General features: G+C 57.0%; 9 protein-coding genes across 9 annotated transcripts; all 9 read right to left on the minus strand.

Moving 5' to 3' along the window:
* Nucleotides 1-2: 2 nt before the first annotated feature.
* Nucleotides 3-4,010, minus strand: LBRM_35_3570 (hypothetical transmembrane protein; the record flags this gene model as incomplete). The annotated part of the gene is made up of 1 exon (XM_001568926.2): nucleotides 3-4,010. A coding segment is annotated over one exon (4,008 nt), but the record flags the coding sequence as incomplete, so codon positions are not given.
* Nucleotides 4,011-5,155: 1,145 nt separating this feature from the next.
* LBRM_35_3580 (conserved hypothetical protein) lies at nucleotides 5,156-5,743 on the minus strand (the record flags this gene model as incomplete). The annotated part of the gene is made up of 1 exon (XM_001568927.1): nucleotides 5,156-5,743. The coding sequence occupies one exon, from the start codon at nucleotides 5,741-5,743 to the stop codon at nucleotides 5,156-5,158; it is 588 nt and encodes a 195-aa protein (XP_001568977.1).
* Nucleotides 5,744-7,530: 1,787 nt separating this feature from the next.
* LBRM_35_3590 (conserved hypothetical protein) lies at nucleotides 7,531-8,202 on the minus strand (the record flags this gene model as incomplete). Its single annotated transcript, XM_001568928.1, has 1 exon — nucleotides 7,531-8,202. One exon carries the CDS (start codon nucleotides 8,200-8,202, stop codon nucleotides 7,531-7,533), a length of 672 nt encoding a protein of 223 aa, XP_001568978.1.
* A 931-nt stretch (nucleotides 8,203-9,133) lies between these two features.
* On the minus strand, nucleotides 9,134-9,442 carry LBRM_35_3600 (conserved hypothetical protein; the record flags this gene model as incomplete). Its single annotated transcript, XM_001568929.1, has 1 exon — nucleotides 9,134-9,442. The coding sequence occupies one exon, from the start codon at nucleotides 9,440-9,442 to the stop codon at nucleotides 9,134-9,136; it is 309 nt and encodes a 102-aa protein (XP_001568979.1).
* A 1,541-nt stretch (nucleotides 9,443-10,983) lies between these two features.
* Nucleotides 10,984-11,400, minus strand: LBRM_35_3610 (conserved hypothetical protein; the record flags this gene model as incomplete). The annotated part of the gene is made up of 1 exon (XM_001568930.2): nucleotides 10,984-11,400. One exon carries the CDS (start codon nucleotides 11,398-11,400, stop codon nucleotides 10,984-10,986), a length of 417 nt encoding a protein of 138 aa, XP_001568980.2.
* Nucleotides 11,401-12,331: 931 nt separating this feature from the next.
* On the minus strand, nucleotides 12,332-12,544 carry LBRM_35_3620 (putative ribosomal protein L29; the record flags this gene model as incomplete). Its single annotated transcript, XM_001568931.1, has 1 exon — nucleotides 12,332-12,544. The coding sequence occupies one exon, from the start codon at nucleotides 12,542-12,544 to the stop codon at nucleotides 12,332-12,334; it is 213 nt and encodes a 70-aa protein (XP_001568981.1).
* An 860-nt stretch (nucleotides 12,545-13,404) lies between these two features.
* On the minus strand, nucleotides 13,405-13,617 carry LBRM_35_3630 (putative ribosomal protein L29; the record flags this gene model as incomplete). Its single annotated transcript, XM_001568932.1, has 1 exon — nucleotides 13,405-13,617. The coding sequence occupies one exon, from the start codon at nucleotides 13,615-13,617 to the stop codon at nucleotides 13,405-13,407; it is 213 nt and encodes a 70-aa protein (XP_001568982.1).
* Nucleotides 13,618-14,570: 953 nt separating this feature from the next.
* LBRM_35_3640 (short chain dehydrogenase-like protein) lies at nucleotides 14,571-15,491 on the minus strand (the record flags this gene model as incomplete). Its single annotated transcript, XM_001568933.1, has 1 exon — nucleotides 14,571-15,491. One exon carries the CDS (start codon nucleotides 15,489-15,491, stop codon nucleotides 14,571-14,573), a length of 921 nt encoding a protein of 306 aa, XP_001568983.1.
* An 800-nt stretch (nucleotides 15,492-16,291) lies between these two features.
* Nucleotides 16,292-17,377, minus strand: LBRM_35_3650 (vacuolar protein sorting-associated protein-like protein; the record flags this gene model as incomplete). Its single annotated transcript, XM_001568934.1, has 1 exon — nucleotides 16,292-17,377. The coding sequence occupies one exon, from the start codon at nucleotides 17,375-17,377 to the stop codon at nucleotides 16,292-16,294; it is 1,086 nt and encodes a 361-aa protein (XP_001568984.1).
* Between the last annotated feature and the right edge of the window lie 1,223 nt (nucleotides 17,378-18,600).

The raw sequence follows: 18,600 nt of genomic DNA on the forward strand, positions 1-18,600 counted from the left end.
TGCGACGCTAAGCACAGGCCAGCGAGGAGCAGCGCCACGCTCAGTACACAGGGCGGTAACGTCTTGGCGGAGCCGACGGCGATGGAACCACATGCAACCAGAGGCACCAGGCGCGCTACGCTCACGACAACACTGCCCTTGCTTGGTGGGGCCTGGCTTGGCGCGAGGAGCAATACGTCAGCTTCCTCGGCGATTTCTTCGGCACAGCGAAACACGTCAGCGACGTCCCTGAAAAACTCATGTGCTTCATCGGGTAGCACTTGAGACAGCGACGCTGCAGGGCCTTCGCGATTTTCGCACGACCGCCTGGAGCGGCCCCGTAACCAGTCGATGAAACTGGGGCCGTGGCTGTGACGGAAGAGCTGTTCGCTTTCTCCGTCACGCGGCGCACCGCTACTCACTCGGAGTACTGCGCACGCAGCGGCTGCAGTGCAACACACGCTACGTAGCCCTATCCCTGTCTTGCCTCCGTTGGCGGCGCCACCTAACAACCACGGGTACATTGCAAGTGCACTCCACGAAGGGAACACTGCGTGTAGCCAGTGCAGCACGTAAGCCAGCGCCATCAGAGCAGCAGTGACCGACGCGCACGCACCGTAGAGCCAGCGCCGCCGCTGCAGCACGCCGCAGTCTCGCACTTCAGCTGAGGCCCACACCACCACGACTAGTAAGCCAACCAACCAGCCCAGAGCGATTTTCTGTGCGAGGTACAGCAGCACCCAGAGCAGCAGCATGTAGAGGTGGGTAGCGCACGTCCGCCGCAGCCGGCTCCAGATCCTTCCCGGTCCGGACACAGCGGCCTCCATGTTGCGCGCTCTCCACCGAGCTTGCAACGCGCACTGTAGCTGCAGGGATTGAACGGCACCAACCAGCAGTGGGGCGGCAGCGACGACCAGCGTCGGCGGAAGGTTCTCGGCAGAGCCCATCGCAAACGAGGGTCTCCAAAGACCAATAAGCTCTGCCGGAGATAGGCCAAGCCGCGTCTGCGTGTCGAGCCAGGCGGGAGAGAACCATAGCTGGTACGCACACTGCAGTGCAGCATGCACGGCTGCCAAGCCAAAAGTCCAGCAAGGGAAGATACCCAGGCCCGGGCCAACCAAGTAAAGCGCCACCAGAATTCTCGGTCGCTGCACGGCAGTGTGAACCATGCTGACGAGAAGAGCTAGCGAGAGCACATCGGAAAGTACCTGCGGCCACAACACAAGTGCCCGCCAACACCGAGCCGTCGACGCCTCTGGTACACCGGTGGCGGACGCTGCATCCGGCGAGGGTGGCAACGAGCTCGGTAGTGGGTATAGACTAGTGGTGGCCGTCGCGAGCACAATAACGAGCCACCAGGGAATGGAGAGTGGTGTGAGCCACGTGGCGGAGTCGGCAGGGAGGCCAATGTCCTGTGCGCAGCGCCCCTCTGACCCTGGTGGGCATCCAAGTGCGTGTAGGAGTTTCCAGAGCCACGGCTGCACCGGCGCGAATTCCGCCGTCAGCATGGACATGAGCACCACTCCGCAGTAGCCCACAACGAGGAAGCGTCGCCACACGTACGCGAGTTTGTGACACCGCAGGTGCTGCAGGAGGGCCGCAGCGAAGAGGAGGAGGATGAGCACCGTTACGCTTGCGCTCCTCGGCAGCAGCAGGGCAATCCACGCGAGTACCACAACACCGGCGACCTGGTGCACTATGTGAAGGAGGCGCGCCCAGCGACAGCGGAAAATAAGGCACTGCGAGATATGTGTCCAGTCGGTGAGCCACTTTGGCGTGTACCGGCTACACCAAAGGAGTACGAGCTGGGCGTAGAGGTACGGCGCACAGTCGCCCCACGCAATGGGGGTGAGTCCCGCATAGCCACCCAGGCTGAGCTTGATGAAGGATGGCTGCGCTACAGCGGAAATGAGCCAACGCTGCTGCTGCTGCTGCTGCTGCTGGGGGCGCTTTTCGTCCTTGACGGTGAAGACGCTGTAGCAGAGCTGCACACCGACAACAATGGCCACCCACACCGGCGGCACCGTGCGCACTCGTCGGTACAGCACGGCGTTGCTGCCGATCACGCTAACCCCGAGCGACACCACCAGACAAGTTGCATGAAGAAAATCAATGGTGGCGCTGCTGGTGCCGAGAACAAACATGCAGAGAATGACGGCGTAGGTGTAGAAGGGGCCACTGGCAAGGAGGTGGGTCACCTCCTGCGCCGTAAGCCCACCTCGCGAAGCGGCAGGTGAGGAGCCATCTAGCTCCTGTACGGCAGCGGCGCAGATGGCGTCGAGCTCGACAGTGCGCGGCGAGCGTCCCACTGCGACTCCAAACAACTCGCGCAGCTTTCTGCGGTTTGCCGCCGCATTGCGCAGCTGTGCGCGCAGCCACGTCACCTGCACAGAGTCCGCGGGATGCGCTTCGGCGTGGGCTGAGAGCACCATGCGGTTCACAGGCGACGACGACTGCGCAGCGGGCTCCGCACCTTCGCTTGTGCTGCTGACGATGCTGCTGCCGCCGGTGTCGTCAACACCTGCAACAGTAACGTATACTCCGCAAAGGAGGGCGATGAGATGCTCCGCGACAACTTGCGTACCCACCGCACGACCATCGTCCGGATACGCAGGCCTTGCTGGTGGCCACTGCCCCCACGCCGCGGTGCGCGGATTGCCCGCCAGCATTCGATACACATACTGTAGAAAAATCATGCAGCACAGCGCGGCCAGTACAGAAGCGAGGGCGATGCGGAGCGCCGAAGGTGGCGCCAGCGGACGCTGTACCAGTCCGCCCGCGCAGCAGCAGAGGTGGAGCAGCCACACTGCCGTCGAGACGAGACTAGGGTAGTAGACAGCGTACCCGAGGATAGCTGTGAGACACACAATGGCAACCACCTGTGGAATCGATCGTTGACGGTCGCACAACCCTCCGTCATGTGCAGCCATCGATGGCAAAGGCGCGTCGGACACCGGGGTGCGCAGCAGCCGCTGATTTCCTACGGGGAGCAGGCGAGAGGTCACACCGTCAGCTGAGGTCTCCGTGCCGGCGCTGCTCTCAGGTATGGGGCTCTCCGATGATGCCATGTCGTGGTGCATGGCTGTGGCGCCAAGGAAGACGCCTGCCATGCCCAGCATCTGCATCGCGTAGCGAAGACCTGCAACAGTGTCCAAGGCGGCGGGGCCGATGCCGAGCAGCCTGCACCAGTCACTGTGCGCCTGAGTGACAGAGAGAAAGGCGGTGTTCTGGGTTGCACACACGAACACAAGAACCACGGCGACAGCGGTTCCGAATATGTGGGGGACATGGCGCTTCGCCCCCGGCCCGTTGCGCACCGCGCAGTGTGACGGTTGCCGGATGTGATGCTCGACGTGCAAGAAGACTGCTGCAAACACAAATGTGAGGCCTTCTAGACACAAGCCGATCACACTCGGCTCTGCGGTCCAGGCGGTGACCCAGCTAAAGAGGAACAGCAGCGACCCGGTGGTGAGGCGACAAGTGGCGATCCTCGTGCCTTCCCAGCGAGAAAGGAGACGCCGAAGCATTGACCTGTCCTGGGCCATGCGCGTGCCGTCACTACGAGAGAGAACGCGACCTGAGAGAGTGTGCCTGAGGATTAGCAGATATGCCCCCAGGACCACGGTTGTGGCGCCTGGGCAAACCATCGTGTTGACGTAATCCCTAGCGTCCCACTGCTGGACGCCGAGGAGGGCCCACACAGGGAACAAGAATTGCCATACGATTTTCTGCACCCACGTTGTGTTGCGCTGCAGTGTCGTTAGCACGTTTGCAGCAACGTTGCAGACTGTCGAAGTCACCAATAAGGCAAGTAGCGTTCGCCAGAGGGGCGAAGGAAAGAGACGCCGGCCGACGAGTGCGCGGCGGTGCCTGCTGCAGTAAAAAAGAGCCCCAATCAGCCATACCGGAGCTCGCAAGGTGATGGTGCTGATGGTGGCTAGCACTAAAAAGAGAGCATGAAGCGCCGCCACGTGTCGTGGAGAAATGGACTCCGACCCTCCGTCCGTCACGATAACGCTGAGTGATGTCATCGAAAAAGATCGTCGTCTCTCGCTTCCTGCGCCGCTGCTGCCGGCGCGTGTACATGAGCAGAGTGGAACAAGTGGCGGCAACACACGTAAAGATGTGCCCTTTCTACTCTAGGTAAATGATGACCTCTATGTATGTGTGTGTGGGTGTCGACTGAGTCTCTCTCTGTCTATTGTTCTCCCCTTCCAAGCCACACACAGTGGAGCGATACCACCACCAAAAAAAGAGAGGATGAAGCAAGACGCGTGCTGCGCGTTACGTGGATTTGTTCGATGGAAGAGTAACCGCCTAGAAAAGCACAGAGAGGTGAAGTACTTGATGAATGAGAAGGCAAAGCAGAAGAAAGTAGAGGACGCTGGAAGAGGGAATGGAAGCGTCGGCGTGTTGGTGGGTGATGGTGAAGGCTAAACAGGCGTACGTCCTACTGATGTTGCCGTGCGTTTTTCTTCCTTTCCTCCTCCGGTACGTTGGGTTGAGAGCCGAGAGCGCAACACGCACGCACGGGCACTAGAAGAATGCGATCACACGAAAAAGGCAATAGAGCGACAGCTGAGTAAAAAGGGCAACGCACGCGTTCAAAGCGCTCTTTTTAGTTGTTTGTCCAGTACGCGACTGGCGGCTGCCACAGTGTGGTACGGGTTGGTGAGCCGAAGGAGGGAGGAGGAGGAGAGAGAGAGAAAGAGGGGGAGAGGTATCGTAGGAGCGGTGGAATAAGTAGCTATGCACACGCGCACGCGTGATCATGTTGCGCACGAGGAAAATGGTGGCGTGTGGGGATGCTTTCAAGTGAACCCTGGACGAGAACCAAGCAGGAGCATGACGGCTCACTTCATCCTTTGAGGTCTACAAAGTTCAAGAGCGCAACACGCTCTCCGAATCACAATGCCTCTCTTTCAGCAGTCCGCATCAGCGTCTGCGCAGGCGCTTGCAACGATCTGTCGCCTTACCCCACATCACTTACCCTTCACATGACTAGGGACTTAGATATGTGGATCTCCTACTCCTGTAAGAACAACTACGCAGTTCAAGCAAAGTCCACGCGTACTGCAGCATACACACGCAAACTCGCGAGTCTTCCGCACTGGCGAGGCAGAGGAGGGAGTGTCAGAAAATAAAGAAAGCCAACGGCTCCAGCTCGAAGAGCCCCTCAGTTGTTGTACAAGGTTGACCGGGCACCCGTGATGAAGTCCGGCGTGCCCCAGCGACGTTGCAGCCTGCCGTGAGACTTGATAACGTTCCACATGTGTGCCTTGCGCCACTGACTAAGAGAGGTATTTTCGATGGTGTTGTCGGCGATGATGGCCTGGATGCGCGAGTTAACATACTCATCCATCGTAGTTCTGTTTGTCGCCTTTCCCTCCTCGGTGTGTACACGTTGATTCCACCGCATAACCTGCGCATGCGACGGGTGCGACACCAAGACGCCCCCATCCTCGAGCGCGAACATGCGAAATGTTGGAGAGAGTGTGCGCGTCGTTGCAACAAGTCCGCGGTTGTCGGCGAAATCGTCTCGCTGCTCCGCGGCTGTGGTGGCTGGTGGTGAAGGGGGTACCGGCATTACCTTGAAGGTGCGATCCTTCTTGGGGGTGTAGACAGACATGCCAAAGCCGCCGAAGCCGTATCGGACAAAGCCGCGGTTGTACACGCGGCCGTAGCGCGTACCCGCATTGGGGTGCTGCGCGCGTTTCTTCTGATGCGACTGTACGCGCAGCAGTGCCTGAGTAAAACGTAGCATCTCACTAAAGGTGTGGCGCCGCCCTGCTCGTCGATAGACCCACAAAGGCCTACAGATCTGCAGATGACTACCCCGATAGGAGCCGTGCGGAAGGGTGAGGAGCGGCAACAACGGCAGCAGCAGCAGCAGCAGCCTCGGTAACGCAAGCCTCCTTGCTCTTGGTGCTTTGGATGGGGCGCGAGCCGGGGGTAGTAGAGATATCAATGCGAAAACGACAACAAAGGAATGTGAGCATAAAAAGAGGTCGTAGGGATGAGGAGACCAGCAGATGCGCGCGCATGGAAGAGAGGATGTGACAGAGGGGGTGGGGTGAGACGGGACGAACCAAAGCGAAGTGTATCCCCTACCCTAACAGGAGGCTCGGGTGGCAGGCTATTGCAGAGCGGAGGCTTCGCACAAGCAGACTCTTAAGACAGCGCAGACAGCGTTTTCCGCGCTGATCTCGGTGAGGCTACCGTCTGTCGTTACTTCTCGGCACGTGCACCGTACACAACACGAGAAACGACGACAGGAAAGGAAACGAAGCTTCCAAGCTCTATTTAACCGGCGCCTGTCTCCCTGGTCTCCACCTCTTGTGGAGACAAGTTCGTTTGAGTCATCGTTAACAGCATAATGTAGAGGAAATGCGTGCGTGCGTGTGTACTCTAGAAGGACCACCGTAAGTGCACTCGGACATTTCACCGCGCGCGCCCACACGCCTCGATAAAACCGCACGCACTCACGCAGACGGGCGATCGGCGGGAAAAGAAGTGACGAAAAGGGGGGCGTGCGTCCCCAGCGCACTTCTCCCACGCTCTGCCCTGGCGCCTGCTACACCCATCTCTCTCGCTCTCGAGCATTGGCGAATGGAGGGCCGAGTAACCTAAGATGAGTTAGTCGCTGCGTGCCTGGCGAATTGCCATCACCCTCTCCAGCACCGCATCTCTGTCGTCTTCCATGCCAGCTGCTGTTGCGTCACGCGCGCTGACAACTCTCGCCAAGAGTGAGTCCACCTCCTCCTGCAGTATCGCTGCACGCGCCTGCGCGGCCTGCACATCACGCGCCACGTCCTCATCGAGCTGCTGAAGGAACAAGGCAGCGTCAGCCGGCGCTGGCGCGTGCGTGGATTGGGAGCGCTGCAGCGAAGAGGTCTTCACGGCCGCACCAGAGGACCCACAAACGGGGGTCGCTGACTCCGCGGTCGTCGCGCTCATTTATCTTTTAGTTTGCTACAGGTGGTTCAGCTATATATATATGGGCGCAATGATAGCCGTTCGTGGTAGGAGGAGGGTGAGGAAGGAAATGGGAAGAGGAGAGAAGACGGAAGTCGCATACTGCACGCCGTATTGACTCGTGTGGCACACGCTGAGAAGTGTGACTTAAACGCCTTTCGTATTTGCCTCCCCCCTTCCCGCCACATGACAGACGAAGGCGTGGTGCCGTCAGCGTTTGGCAAGCGCACAAGCAGAAACAACTTGCCTTTTTTTTTTGTTGTTTCTGCCTGCTCCCTGCTTGCATCATCATTATCATCATCATCATCATTCGCTTTGGCCTTTTCCTGGTTATGCGTCGCCGTGGCTTTGCGTGGGCGTCGTCGTCGAACAGGAAGGGAGTGGGGCGGAGGTAGGGACGTCCACGACAAGGGCAGTGACCACAAACCTTGATTCTCAGAGAGCCGAATCGCACTACCACCAAGAGGAGTCCTCGGATAATGTTTTCGTTCGTTTTGTGGGTTCCGGTGCAGATGTGCTTTCGCTCCCGTTCTTAAATGCGCACGACGGCTTCGCGGCACGTTGGTAAGAGGTACACTAGCTCCGCGTGCGAGACTTGGAGTAGTTGTCTACGATGCGCTCTAGGTTGCGGAAGTGCTTCCGCTTGAGCATGTCAAAGTTCACAGCACCCGTCTCGTCAATCGATGTGGGGTCATCTCGGCGGAGGTACTCGGCGATGTTGTCGATGAGCAGCTGCTCCTGCATCGACGAGATGACCTGGAAGAGCCGCTCGGCCTCATCGACGGTGATGCGCTGGTCGTCCTGGTAGGCGCGGCGGATTCGATCTAGCGCGGATCGACACTTGCCTGCTTCGGTGGCCAAGAGTGAGTTGGCACCGTTGAAGGCAATGCAGTTCTTCCAGATGAGCTCCACGTCTTCCATCACCTGCAGGGCGGTGGAGTAGGTGTCGCCCTTTACGATGTTGTCCAGAATGTGTCGCAGGCTCATGGGTGACTTGACCACGTCGTAATACGTGAAAATCTCCTGCGACAGGGCATTAACCGGCTCGCGAAACCATACAGAGCTCTCTTCCTCATTGTACAGCTTATAGATGCAATGATATAATTCAGCCACCTCGGGGATGGTCTCTAGGGAGTGACGATGAGCATGCTTGCCACTCGGCAGCGGCCGTGGGTGCTTCAACGCACAGTCAATATACTGTAGCCAGTAATCAATCTTACCCAGGGCATCACCGGGTTGAGAAGTCATTGCGGACGTGACGCGAGAAGAAAGGAAAGAACAAAACTGCCCTTGACTTTCCCGCCTTTCTTTTCTGAATGTGTGTGTGTGTGTATGAGGGACTGCAGTGATGCAGGAAACAGAGGGAGGCGCCTCGAAATTTTCTATTCAGTTCTATGTTACCGCCAACCTACTCGCAGGACGGTACCACCACAGACAACACTCGCAGTGCCAGAGGTGTGGGTGTGCGCACTTTTGTTATTCGGCTTCAACAGCGCACAGCACAGCACACACACACAAAAAGAGGGGTGACGGTGGACGAGTCGCGAGACAAGGACGGGTTCTCCTCTCAGAAGGGCCATGAAGAGAAGGGGTGCATAAAGGAAGAGACCAAAAGGTGGCGGGGGAGGGGGGTAGGTACGTCGAGTTGCACGGCTGCGTGAGGGGGGGGGGGGGGCCTGTGACAAACCACTTTTTTGCTCGTTTTTTCTGGCGCGCGCGCGCGTGTGTGTACGCAGATGGATGGGTGAGATGGGCTTCATGTGCGAGTGCCTGCGTGCCTGTTGACCAACGATGCGGACAAACCACCTCCTTTCTCGTCGGCGCATAAGAGAAGAGCACTGAACACAAGCCACACACACACAGACATATGTAGTGCTGCCTCTTCATCATTTGCTTTCACTACGTTGCCTGCGTTAGCGCGTTTCTTTCGCGTTAAACATCGGTGCCACACGCAGCTCAATCGACACTGGCGCCACAGCAGCAGATGCTCTGTGCTACTCGACAGCAGTCAGCGGGAAAAGTGGCGGAGAGGGTGTGTGTGTGGAGGGGAGCAGGGGAAGGACCGCGGCTGTAGAAGGACAACAGAGCCCAATGTCGCTACGGTACATCGCTCGCGCTCAGCGCCGTTGTTGCCATCATCCCCACTCTCTCGTTTTCTCACCGATGCACACCTTCACATTCACCGGAAGTGCGTGGGGAATCCAGGCTCGTCTTGCCTGTCCGCCGCTCGAACACGGAAGCCACGAAAGTTCATCTGTGTCGCCTGCTGTTTGAGGTTTGTGGCGATGGACTTCTGCCACGGCGGGAGCGCCGTGTCTGGTACGAAGACAATCCCTTCAGCGTTCTTGGCCTCGAAGACCTCGAGACGGCGGCGATTTTCGATCATGACACGGTCGCGGGTGACAGGCTTGTAGGGTTCCCGCCGGTTGAGGAGGAGCATGTGCTTGCTCGTGACCTTCGCCACCTTCGCAAGTCGCTTGAGACCCATACGCTTGGCAAAGTCAGCAGTTGTGTGTTGTGAAGTAACTAGCTAGTGCTGTTCTTTTTTATCGTTTTGTTTTCCGTGATGAAGCAGAAGATAATGTCACACATCCAATAAGCTGTGTACCTGCACCGTGGTGTGGAGAGAGATGATCCCTCCCGCCCGACTGACGTTCCCCGGCTGCTCGTTATCGATCGGTCAAATGCGAAGTAAAGCGATTCAACGAGTAAATCATCCATATCCCCATAGGAGATGAAAAAGAAAAGGAGGCGAGTCAAGCACCGAATGTGAGTGAGAAGACAACAGCAGACCAAGAGCACGGCAGCGATAGGGAGAGGGATACGAGGCCGCCTCGGTCATGTGTACGATTGCTCACACTTCCCCCCATGCACATGCAAGCGCGGCAGCAACGTCTATCGTGGACGCCCCCCTCTCGCCCTCAGCACCATCTGCGCTCTGAATGTATGACGCGCACGTGAAGCAGATGGATGAGGGTTCTAAGACTCCATGCAAAAGGGGAAAAGGTCTCTACCTGTACATCTTCCAAGAAGTAGAGGCGATGGCGAGACTGCCACGTTCCTCCCTCCCTCCCTCCCTCTTCACAGTCGTCTCTTCGCGCATAGCAAGGCAGAAGCCTGTGACAAGTAAGGGGGGGGAGGGTGCCTCTCTGATTCCGCCGCACCCCTTTGGTCTGTGCCCCTCTCCCCTTTCCCTTGTTTAGTGCTGCAGGGTCAGTCAAGTTGTTTCCTTGTTAGGCGGCGGCTCTTTTTTTCTATTTTTTTTTCCCCATTTGACTAGATAAGTCGCTATATATATTCCCTACAAAGATATGAATGGGAAGCTCATCAACTTCCTTCCGGCATCGGCGACGAACAGTCATCAGAGGGGACGCAGCAATCCCCATTACGCACCGACTGTGTCACTATAACGAGGGCGCGAGGGGCAGCAATGCTCGAGGTGAGACGGTAGAGGCGAAGAGAGAGGATGAGGGGCAATAGACAAACAAAATGTGGTGGCACTGGTGCTCCCCTTCCTCCGTCAGCCCGTTCAGTGTACCTGGAATAGGGTCGATAATGGGGTGCGTCCTGATGGCAGCTGACCAGCTCTTGTTCTTCGATTGTAGTTCCGCTGCTGCCGAGCTAAGAGAAGGGGAAAGGTGGACGCTAAATCAGCGTGCCTTTCTCGCCCTCTCCTGCGTACAACGAGCGCTCAAAAAACATATAATGGCGCACCAGCCAGCACGTCTCTAGCCTCTCTATCCCAAGGCAAGTCAACCTGAGCTTTTGTGTGTTTCTCCCTCGTCCTTTTCGTTTGCTTCCGTCTCTGGCTGCGTCCATGTAGTGTACGTGTGTGTGTGTGTGCGTGTGCGTGGGTGAGCTCACACACACACACACATAAAGAGGAGAAGCGAAGGGTGCCGCACGGACCATCACAGAGAGAAAAGATGAGTGGGGGAGGTGGCCCTGTAATCGCTTGTGGGGCCGTCCATGAGCGAGATAGTCTCTGGAGCATCATTGCAGAAAACCTCCGCTTTTGCCTTGCGGAGGCTACTTCTGGTCTTTTTGATCTCCGGCAGCTGCTGCTACGGGCGCTCTACCTGCCGCTGCCGCCTCCGTCTCCGCAGCCGGGGGCTTCACGAGGGGACGATTAGAGCCACGGCCAATGCACAGGGCGGAGAAAAAGACAACAGGTAGGGTGATGAGGTGAACAAGCATCATATTCGCCGAGGGGAAACAGTCGAGCGGATGCTTCATCACATACCGAGTCTCTTCCCCGAGCCGGGCTATGCGATACTTGAAGAGCTTTGATTGTAGTAGCAGGAAGTCGGAGCTAAGCATACTAGCCAAGTCCCTGTTCTCGGCTTTGCAAGCTGCCAGTGTCTCCTGGAAAGGCTTGGCCTGGCCAGGCTCCTTGAGGAAGACGCTGGCAGCGCGTCGCATCACAGACGAGGAGCGGCGGAACATGATTGCTGCTTGCGTTCGCTCCCCGTCCTTATTTTCTATCAATCTCAGTTCCAACTTCGTTCTTTCGATGCTGAGGATGTGCACTGCTTCTCTGCTCCGGCACGGAAGGGGGGCGAAGGAGCGAAAAGAGTGTGCCAGAGACGAATGATTTCGCGCCTGCCCTCATGTTTGCGCCGTAGCGGCAAAGAGTGGAGGTGAAGAGAGAAGGCGATGCGATGACGCGCAGAGAATGTAAGGGGTGGGGAGATGAATGGACAGTTGATAGCTCAAGCACGCGCGAGCAAGAAAAGAGCAGGGGGTGCAAAGCACCAAGCTACGCGATACTGATAAGGCAACGTGACCCTCTCCAAACTCCCGGGGTCGCTACTGACGTGATATCGGAGGCGAAGGGAGGTGTGTCGGAGCAAGGAGAGTGAACACGGCGCGCTCCATGTTTCCGCTAGGCATGCCGTAGTGTACGTGCGTGTCTCTCTCTCTCTCTCTCACGCATAGCACTATGTCGTCCGTGTTGCGTGTTGTGGTGAGAAACAGATGAGGCTGCTTCTCATTGTTTTGGGGGGGTGACACATAACGGAAATAAGTCGAGCGACACGAATAAAAGAGAGAAATCAGCGAAGAAAATAAAAATCAAGCCGTCAACGCATCGCACAGATGAAGCCCACTTCGGCACTGTCCTGCGAGGGCGCACAGCGCCTCTCCCGCTCACACGCACACCAGCGCACGCCCTCCACTATTTCCGTGTGGTGAACATGAATAGCAACTCTGCCGAACACAGGAGACGGCGGGGGTGCGTGGAGGAGAGCTCACCGACACACTTGCCTCCGCCCCGGCATGCCTGCCCGCACAAGCTTGCGGAAACACCTACCGGTACGCAGAGAAGAGGAGGAAAGGGAGCTGAAGAGCAGAACTTTTCCCCTTCGCTCATTCTCTCTTAGTTCTTGGCGGCAAACGCAGCGATGCGCTCGCGGCGGCGTTTCAGCGCGGCCTTCTGGTTGTGCTTGCGCACGCGGCGAGTGTTCACCAACGCAGGGAGCCAGCCACCACGCTTGGAGTTGCAGAGATGCAGGGGCATGGGGCCCTTGATCCCATTGCGGTGATTCTTGCTCGACTGGTTGTGGTTAGTGTGGTTCTTCGACTTGGCCATCTTGAATGAACTGAATCTAGAGAAGCGGTCGCAATGAAAGAGCGCAGCAGAAGTCGGGGAGGTAGGGGGTGTAGGAGGCCGAAAAAGGGGGCCCATTGTGGAGTGTGGTGTTGGTGCAGGCCGCACACGAGGCACAATACAGGCGTAGGGGCCAGCCGAGAGAGGAGGAGAGAGGGGGCGGGGGGGGGGGGGAAGGGGGAACGAGTTGGAGCAGAGAAGGGAGGACAAGGGTAACGAATAAATGAAAGGAGCACTTCATTATGGTCTAGCACCACCCACGTACTCACACACGCATGCATTCAAACGCGCCTACCCGTACAGGAGCGAGCGACTAGCGGCAATGGAGAAGATGGCACAAACGAAGCAGGTGTCAGCTAGAGGCTTGTCCTTCCCTAACTACACCCACACAGACTCACCACTCGAGTACACAGGGACGACACTCATCGTGTGGGAGGCAGAGAACGTTCATGCGCCTTTGCTGGCGCTGACATTGTGTTCTGCGGCCTTTTGCTGTCTTTTCGTTTGATGTTTGCGTTCTTCCGGCGTGAAGCGCCATCCAAAGAAGACAAAAAAAAACCGAGAAAACAAAATCAGACACGAACACACGCGTACGCGCGCCACCGCCTTCGCTTCAGAGGGGCCCTCAAGAGCGCCAAAGAAGAGAAAAAAAAGGGGGAAAGCGGAATTGCCAGCAAAAGCCCAGTTCACATACAAGGGCAAACACAAGCCTGTGTAGTGGTGTCGTCTGCTGATCTGCACCACCAACCTGGCTCTCAGTCTTGCGCTTCAAAGGAGCGAGTGAGCAAGACATGATGCGCAAGTGCATCTGTGGGTGCTTCTTCCCCTTCGCGCATTCTCTCTTAGTTCTTGGCGGCAAACGCAGCGATGCGCTCGCGGCGGCGTTTCAGCGCGGCCTTCTGGTTGTGCTTGCGCACGCGGCGAGTGTTCACCAACGCAGGGAGCCAGCCACCACGCTTGGAGTTGCAGAGATGCAGGGGCATGGGGCCCTTGATCCCATTGCGGTGATTCTTGCTCGACTGGTTGTGGTTAGTGTGGTTCTTCGACTTGGCCATGGCTACGAGTGAGTGTTGATATATATATATATATATATCTGTGTATGTGTGTGTGCCTGTAGTTTGAAAGAAGAGAAAGAGGAATGATGTTAGACAGCGCGCATAAGCGTGGGTGTGTTGGAGAAACGCACAAAGGAAAAAGAAGCAACGCCGTGGGCACCGAGAGCAAACATGTGCGTCCATCCCCACAGGGGTGCGGGGGAGGCGCGGGGAGTCCCGTTTGAGGAGAGAGTAGGGCGAGGAGTGCGGAGAAAGAGTTGATTGACGGTAAGACAAGAGGGCAAACCGAGTGGCGAAAGGCGACACGAGAGGCGCGCTGAGAGCACAGGTGCGCTCATCTTTTTTGTTGTTGTTCGTTCACTTTCACACTCATCGACACTCACACACGAGGAGAGACAACGGCGGCGAGTGCATCAAGTAGCTCTTCCGCATGAAAGCTGCATCATGCACGCGCGTCACTGTTGCTTCGTGTTCCTTTGGATGTTTTGTCGAGCACTTTCACTTCGGCAACAAAAGATGATGGCACTATTTCACGACACTGCAATACCTGGCGAGATCATCGACAGAAAACACGCACAAGCACGAAGAGGGGGGACGTGGCGAGAGATAAGTGCAACTGACGAGAAAGAGATGTATGATCAAGAATGAGAGAAGAGTGGGGATACAAGACAAAGAAATAGACTGGGCGCAGTAGTAGCAGCAGCATCACTACATCCAATCTCTCCTACCGCACCTCTCCTCGTCAGCGCGTTCTACACTGCGCACAGTGTCGAGGGAGGGGGGAGGAGACAGGAGAAAAAGCAGAGAAAGTGGAGATGCAGCGATTCACCCGTGATAGGCGACGGAGAGACAAGACTCATATGCCCATGCGGGGGGAGGGGGCCAACGTCGACTCAGCGATACGGGCACGGTACACACACCACAGCTGAATCGAGCCGTTCCATTGCCGTACATTAGTCGTGCTCCAGTGACTTGAGGCTCTTGCGCTTCACCAGCAGGTCTACGATTCTCGTCAGGAAAGGTCGCAGGTGATAGGCGAGTTTCCCTGCTATCGTCATGATGACCTCAGCATCGTCGCACAAGACGCAGTCCATGCACTGACGTGCGCACGCAGCGGGTGAGACGCCGCGGCGTTGATTGCCACCGAGGGGCTTGCCATCGTTTGTCAGCACACGAGAGTGGAAGTCTGTATCCACGTATCCGGGGCAGCAGAGGGTGATGTGCACTGTTGTCTCACCGCGCAGAGCGTTCATAAAGCCCTGAATGGCGTGCTTCGACGCCGTATACGCGCTCCGCAGGATGGACGGCAACACGCCTGCAAGAGAGGACATGACGACGATGCGACTGGGCGAGCTGGACGAGTGATTCTGGGTGAGCTGCGGAAGGAAGGCCTGCAGCAGCCGGACATTCGCGAAGTAGTTGATGTTCATCATGTCGTGGCATATTTCTTCAAAGGCAGGCTCCGCCGTGAAGGGGGCGATGGCGCCTGCGCCGGCGTTAAGCACCAGGTATTTGAGAAGGGGCCTCGTGCTCCCATCCTTGGTGTTGTAGAGGTGAGCGTACTCGCTGCGAACGCGAGCGGTGCCCTCCGCCTTGCTGATGTCTGCTTGGATGTACTCGACCCGCGGTGCGCCAGCCTCCCTACATGCCTGCACGGCTGTCTTCAGCGCCGTCTCATTGCGGCCCACCAGAACAATCTCACAGTGAGCAGCAGAAAAGATCTTGGCCAGCTCCAGTCCCAACCCGGAGCCACCGCCCGTGATGAGGGCTACGGCGCCTGCCTGGAGTCTCTGCCGCTTGACTCGGCGGTGCACTTGACGGCTCAGAAGCACCACAGTGAGAGAGAGAAGAGCCGCCAAAGCAACACGAGACATCTCTTGACGCGATAATGAGTTGATGTATTTACTGCTCTTTTTTTACTTATGGTTGAAGCCGCAGGTTTTCGTAGCTCCACGCGTGCTTGCGTGTGTGTGTGTGGGGGGGGGGGTGTTGGAGATGCGAAGTGGTTCAGAGAACGGGCAAAGCGAGAAAGGGAGTTGACACAGAGGGGGAGGGAGGGAAGAGTGGAGGAGGAAAACGCGGTGATGGACGCGTGCACAAGTCGGTGGGTGCGCACGAAAGTACGAGAAGAAGGGGATGGGTGGGAACAAACGACGAGAGGGCCTACACAAGTCAAGTGCATCGTTTGTGACTTCGCCTGCCGTTGAAATAGCGACACATTCTAGCTCATCAAGGCGTGTGCGCCGACCAGCGAAGAGTGTGAAGTACACAGAGCACCATATTCTTTCCTTGTGTGTGTGTGTACATTCTGCCCGTACCTCTTCAGAGTCGACCGTGTCTATCACCGTACAATGCCCATCGAATCGGAGCAGAATGAGAGCATGGGTTCGTGAGGGAGAGGCAGTAAACAGGGAAGAGTGGATGAAGGATGGAAGTCGTGGGGGCGGTGCTGATATGAAGAGACAGTCGCATCACGTAGCACTCAGAAAGAGAAAAACAACCAAGATACAGAACTACGAGGTCAACGGGGAGCAGCACAACAGGCAAAGAAACCAACGAAAGAAAAGACGCACGTAGTCCATTGAGGAGAAGGAGGGCGGGAGAGAGCTCCATGGCAGCAGCGAAACGCGAGACCCATACACCCACTGGAGGTTGACACGAGGGCGTAGCGTAATCACGCGCTCCAGCCGCCTTTCGTATTCATGCGCCGCTGAGCAGGTTTCGCTGATAGACCCAAGCCGAGAGAGTTGACTGGCCGATCCTGCCCTGTTCGACGGTACAACTGGATCTCCTGCTGTTTGAAGTACCGCTTTCCCTCTTGACTCACCAGCACCAGATTGAGGAAGTAGCGCACACTAAAGAGGTTCGCAACGTTCATGTACGTCGGTGTCAGGCGCGGGATCGAGTTAAGATAGAGGCGAATTGGGACTACTTCTTCGACAATAGGGGTGCCATCCATGATCTCGAACTTTTGCAGCGTCTCCGATTCCATTGTCTCCCCTGACTGGCCAGGTGCGATGAACTCTTTACGTACCAGCCCCACCTCACCATACGCGATATCCATATCCGCTATTTTGTACTCCACTTTGCCCAGCACCCGCTCCGCCAGGTGGAAGATTTTCTTGTCGTAGCGAAATTCAATGTGAAGAACATTTTCTACGCCAACGTTCATTGAGATGGACTCCGGCCCGAAGTACGTCTCGCGGAAGTAGTTCACGTGAGCTGAGGCATCAGGCTGTGATTCACTCAGCGCTGCGTCGACGCGGTGCACCCACACCTCCTCCTTCACACTTGGGCTCTTGATACGCTGCCTCACCGTCGCCTGCACAAAGTATCGGACTTTGGCGTAGATGCCATGGTACGACTCATGCTCCTTCGGCGCAGAGAAAACAAACTCGAAGGGCGTCGGCTGCGTCAGTGTGTCTGGCTCAAATTGGCGCTCCTGCCGGAGGAAGACAACGCGCGACTCAGCATCGCGAAACGTGCTTGCCACGCCGATCAGCTCCACTACCACACCTTGATGTGAGTAGGAAGAGCTGGTCGGCGTCAGCATCACGCGTCCCTTGACGGGCTCCTTCCATGAGTAGAGCGGGAAGCGCTCGCTTACGTTGTCGTAGATGTCCACTACTTTAATCTTGTCCTCCTCCGCTTTGCCGTCCAGCACAACTTCGAGTTTGCAGCCGTCGATACTGGACAAGAGTCGGCTGAATAAAGAAAGGCTCTGCTGCCCCTTCTCGGGCGGCGGCTCATCACGCAGCATTGACGCGCGATGCGATCTCTACTCTGAGCTTTGCGTTCACACGATACTTTAAGTAGCACACCACGTCCGGCAGTCCCAGGAGCACTAAATTGGAGATACCACCACAGAGACACAGAAGCCGGGTACGATAATGTAAGAAGGCCCTTCTGCCGAATAGCACTACGCACCTCGTCAATGAGTGTGCGAACAGCACGCGATATGCGCGCTACAAAGCTGTGGAGAAGTGTACCTAGGTGAGAATGAAGACCGACAGGCATGAAGCAGTCAGGTGGCGCAGAGGAGATACACGATGGATGCAAAATGGGAGAGTGAGGTGTTTGTGGAGCTTCATGAGCGAAGAGACAGCGGCATGCTGTGAAAGAGCGGGGGCCCATAGAAGCGGAGGAGAGGCAATGCACATTTTTTTTTCTCCCTCGCGCTTGTTTGAGGGGGAGCGCTCGCGACGCTGCCGCATCCCGTGAGGGGGGGGCACTCAACCCAGTAGGTCTCGCTGTGTAAGCGTCGGCGCTTAGCTTCCTCCGTGAGGGAGTACTGGTCCCCAACGCCGCGAAGAGGTGGCCTACATTCATTGGGGGGTAATGCGAGGTCTCACATGACCTTCCTTTCGCTGATTGAAAACTCGTCCGCTGTTATGCGGCCCCGACACCACAACACAGGTTTACACAGGTGCACGTACACACGACGCTGTGCACATGCGCAAGAGTGTTATCAGTCCACGTCCCTTATTCCCGACTTGCATTTTTATAAATTTATAAATGTGCAAGTCGGGAATAAGGGACGTGGACGAGGAGCTGAAAGCGAAAGGAGGAGCATTTGCACAACAGTGCACCGAGGAGGCGCCATGCGGGAAGCATGCGAGGAGGACAAAGCAAAACAAAAAGAAATGAATATCATTGAAGAGCTGGGAGGGCCCCCTGTACGCGGGACAGCGCTTCTCGCGCCAGCGTACGTTTCGTGTAGGAAAGCCCTTTGGAAGATGTGCGCCCGCGCGTGTGCGTTTAAATGCGACACGCGTCACCTCATCCTGTGCTGAGTCGCATTCGAGAGCACTGTGTGGCACAGAAAAGAGTCCCGACTACCGTCTATGCAGTACGTTGAGGAGGTACGACAGCATCTGCCCCCCCTCCCCGCCGCCCGCAACCAAAAACAAAAGAGCGACGCCGCACTGGAAGAAAAAGGAGCCTGGGGGCTGTAGGCGACTTGCAGGCTGTTAAGAGATGATC

Source organism: Leishmania braziliensis, chromosome 36 (genome assembly GCF_000002845.2).
Source record: "Leishmania braziliensis MHOM/BR/75/M2904 complete genome, chromosome 36".
Lineage (NCBI taxonomy): Eukaryota > Euglenozoa > Kinetoplastea > Trypanosomatida > Trypanosomatidae > Leishmania > Leishmania braziliensis.